The sequence below is a fragment of the Chaetura pelagica genome, unplaced genomic scaffold (genome assembly GCF_000747805.2).
Source record: "Chaetura pelagica isolate M959 unplaced genomic scaffold, ChaPel_1.0 scaffold246, whole genome shotgun sequence".
In the NCBI taxonomy this organism is placed as follows: domain Eukaryota; kingdom Metazoa; phylum Chordata; class Aves; order Apodiformes; family Apodidae; genus Chaetura; species Chaetura pelagica.
The window spans coordinates 2,639,073-2,643,158 of NW_009953647.1; the positions used below are offsets into that span (position 1 = coordinate 2,639,073).

The 4,086-nt window shown below is 39.8% G+C and overlaps 1 protein-coding gene across 1 annotated transcript in view; it reads right to left on the reverse strand.

Moving 5' to 3' along the window:
* Positions 1-4,086, reverse strand: part of ZBTB41 (zinc finger and BTB domain containing 41) — a 16,398-nt gene that overhangs the window by 2,530 nt on the left and 9,782 nt on the right. The window contains exons 7-8 of the mRNA XM_009999897.1: positions 3,014-3,120; positions 1,505-1,610 (exon numbers count right to left, since the gene is read on the reverse strand). Coding sequence (XP_009998199.1) covers positions 1,505-1,610; positions 3,014-3,120 — 213 coding nt within the window. The remainder of the gene's footprint in view (positions 1-1,504; positions 1,611-3,013; positions 3,121-4,086) is intronic.

Sequence of the window (4,086 nt, forward strand, 5' to 3'; positions counted from 1 at the left end):
GAATGCACCCAAGGGTGCTGAGGGAGCTGGCGGAGGTCATTGCTAGGCCACTCTCCATCATCTTCAGTAAGTCATGGGCAACAGGTGAGGTGCCTGAGGACTGGAGGATAGCAAATGTCACTCCAGTCTACAAGAAGGGCAAGAAGGAGGACCCGGGTAACTATAGACCGGTCAGCCTCACCTCCATCCCTGGAAAGGTGATGGAACAACTTGTTCTTGTCACTATCTCTAGGCATATCAAGGACATGGGGGTCATCAAGAGCAGTCAGCATGGTTTTATCAAGGGTAAATCATGTTTGACTAACCTCATAGCCTTCTATGAGGAAATTACTAGGTGGATAGATGATGGTAGAGCGGTAGATGTGGTTTATCTTGATTTCAGTAAAGCATTTGACACCGTCTCCCACAGCATCCTTGTAGATAAGTTGATCAGGTATGGGTTTGGTGATCAGGAAGTGAGGTGGATTAGGAACTGGTTGAAAGGAAGGAGTCAGAGAGTTGTAGTCAATGGGGCAGAATCTGGTTGGAGGTGTGTGACTAGTGGAGTCCCTCAGGGGTCGGTACTGGGACCGGTGTTGTTCAACATCTTCATCAGCGACCTGGATGAGGGTATAGAATGTACCCTCAGCAAGTTTGCTGATGACACCAAACTGGGAGGAGTGGCTGACACACCAGAAGGCTGTGCTGCCATTCAGAGACTTAGACAGGCTGGAGAGTTGGTCAGGGAGAAACATGATGAAGTTCAACAAGGGGAAGTGTAGAGTTCTGCATTTGGGGAAGAGAAACACCATGCACCAGTACAGATTGGGGGCTGACCTGCTGGAGAGTAGTGTAGGAGAAAGGGACCTGGGAGTCCTGGTAGAGAGGAGGACGACCATGAGCCAGCAATGTGCCCTTGTGGCCAAGAAGGCCAATGGCATCCTGGGGTGCATTAGAAAGTGTGTGGTTAGTAGGTCAAGAGAGGTTCCCCTCCCCCTTTATTCTGCATTGGTGAGGCCGCATCTGGAGTATTGTGTCTAGTTCTGGGCTCCTCAGTTCAAGAAGGACAGGGAAGTGCTTGAAAGAGTCCAGCACAGAGCTACAAAGATGATAGAGCCACTAATCTACTAGCTTCTAAAATATCTAAGAGCGGGATACTTCTCACAGTGCCTAAATGATATCTAATATTTCAGTGTTAACCAATCTGCAGTGACAATATTACAGCAAGCCATCAATTTAGGATAACACTGAGACAGACAATTGACAGACTAAAATCTGATCCTTATTTAATGTTTTAATTTCATTTACTAAAAGATGCTAAAAAGAATACATCTTGCTTGAACTGTGAAGACAAGTTTCCAACATCCACTACAAACCATAATAACAGTATCTCTTCTGTATTAAGACTAAGGCAACAGGCATGAAGAACACACACATTACTAGAATTCTGCACAAACATGCAAGTCCCAACAAAATCAGTTACAGTACAGAAGTATGTACACTGTTAGCAAAAACCCACACTTACTTCTGCCAAACTTTTTCTCCTAGATGAACAGTTTTATAATGAACAGTAAGGTGATCTCTACGGCCAAAACATTTCCCACATTCCTCACACTGATGTGCTTTTTCACCTGCAAGGGGAAAATTCAATAAATTTTCATTGTATCTTCTTGAAGTTATTAAATGCCTAAGAGATGTAATCATAAGACATACAGTAGATTCATGTTCACAAAGTCCAGCCAATTGAGCTCTTCCATACCTTATTCACCACAGTAGGATTCTCTGTTATCTTGTTATACATTATTATTATCAACCCTTTGCCATTTCTACAAAGAAACTCCTGCTCGTGAGTTAAAGGACAGTTCCCCAAACACTCACTGCATGACAGGTACAAGTGAATGACTAGGAAACTACTCTCTTCGTTATGACCCAAAATGTGGTATCTTCAATAATTCAGGGGCTTTAAAAGAGAAGCTTATTTAAACATACCAATTACTTTAGTAATTTTTAGAAATTAAAATTACATCACAGTACTTCTATTTTTAGTTATCCTGATTTACATAGTTACCTTTTTTCTTTTATGCTGCTGTTTAAAAGTATCTTGATTCTTTTTAGTCATCTTGACATCTTCCACAAAGTGGCAGAATATTTCTTCTCATGTAAGTAGGAGTGTGGACAGTCAAAGAATGTAACTTTCTAGAGGGGGGAAAAGCAAATAGAGTAGAAAAGAGGATTTTTTTTTTCTTTTTTTGTACTTGAGTTTTCAAAGATTTCTTTATTTTATAGCAGACATTTTGATTTTAAACACCAAAAAAGAAGCTGTCTTTCAAAATACAGGCTCAGGAAGTTTAGACTCTGATCACTTTCAAATATCCATGCTGCCTAGAACATATGTTGCCTCCTACAAGATCACATTCCCTTTGGATCCTGTTAGGAAAAAGGAAAAGCCCCTAGTGAATCTTTGCTCTTTCTCTACATTTGATAAACTTTCTGCTTTTTGTGCAACAGAAGGTTTTTTTTCTTCCTCCTGATCATCCTTTTTGGCTGTTCTCAGGGTTGAATCCCACCACCTACCTTCCTTCCTTCCCTCTTCCTCATAACAGAAACCTCAGAAACTCCTCTCTGATGTTCTTACATTAAAGTGATCAGTGTATAAACTTTGACAGAGATGGTGACAGCTTCTTCTGTGATAATAACAATTCACACCATTGCTATTAAAAAAAAGAAATCTGAACTCATTAAAAAATCCTCCTTTTTCACTTTTGCTTTTTTATTATTGTTTTTAAATCAATTCACTGTTACATGTTTTTGACTGTCCTTCAACTTTCTATGTTAACATGGAGGAAACACTTGGCTTTTAAACCTTGCAAACATGTATGACAAACATAATTTTAGTAGACCTTAAAAACAGTGAGAACTTTTACCAGCCCTAAAACATTGCACAAACTGGAAAAAAAAAAATCCGTAATAAATTTTTTTTTTATCTTATTTCAAAATAGTAATTTCAAAGTCAATTTTCAAAGAAAATGCCTACCTGAGTGTATTTTTTTGTGTTTTGTCAGATGGTCATGACGTATAAATGTTTTCCCACATTCTTCACATTCATACCTCTTGTCATCATGGTGGACTCTTAGATGAAGTCTGTGTATTTTTAGTCATAAACATAACCAAAAGATGCAATTTTGTTAACATATTTTCTACTCCTAATTTACTGCAAAAATACCACAAAACAGTCTTTAATGCTTCACACAAATATTACAAAATAACCTTCAGGTGAGGTATGCTCAAACAGCTCTGAGGAAGCATAGCAGGACTCTCCATCTCTCAATATGCCTGTCTCAGTTTCACCCTATGATTCAATTCCTTTTCATCTCTCAATTTCACAAGCCCAGGCCTGGAGTGGAAAGATTCCCATGCGAAAGGAAAGGGTCTAGCAAGCCCTGTGCTCGTAACAACCTTGAAAGGCACAAACAGGCCAAGCTGACATACATAGCACCAGCTGCTCTCCTGTGTTGAATAACACGGAGCCCAGCCCAGCCCAGCCACAACTATGCCTCAAACGGAGATAAAGGAAGAGCAAGCAGAAAACAAAAGAGTTTGCTTGGTGAGAACAGGGCCTTCATGGTCCTGTCACTGTTTTCCTTTTATTCTCCAATGAGAGATTTTGGAGGCTAAACAGTTAAACAACAGCAGTCAATACACTTTATTCTGTAAGAGCCTGGTCCCATCTTAGATTAGACTTCCCATACACTTTCCCAGAAGGTTGCTGGACCTTCTCTCCAGCAGGGATGCCTGCCAGAGACATTGATTCTCAAGAATTAAGACCCACCCTGGGACACCCAGCTGTGGCTGGGAAAGGGTGAGAGAAATTAACTCCTTTATTGTCTTTATTAGCAAACTTAAAGTAATTTTCATCAGTAAATTTTAAGATTAGAGGATCCTTTAAAATTGAGAGGTATGTTCTAGGCCTAGTATAAAACTTGATAAACCGTTGCCAACAGTTTAATGGTTAACCGTTATTGTCTGACCTAATTACAAGCAGTAACCTTTATTGTTAAGATACTTTTTGCATTCTAACCTTGGCTTCTGTTCCAATCTCCCAATTTC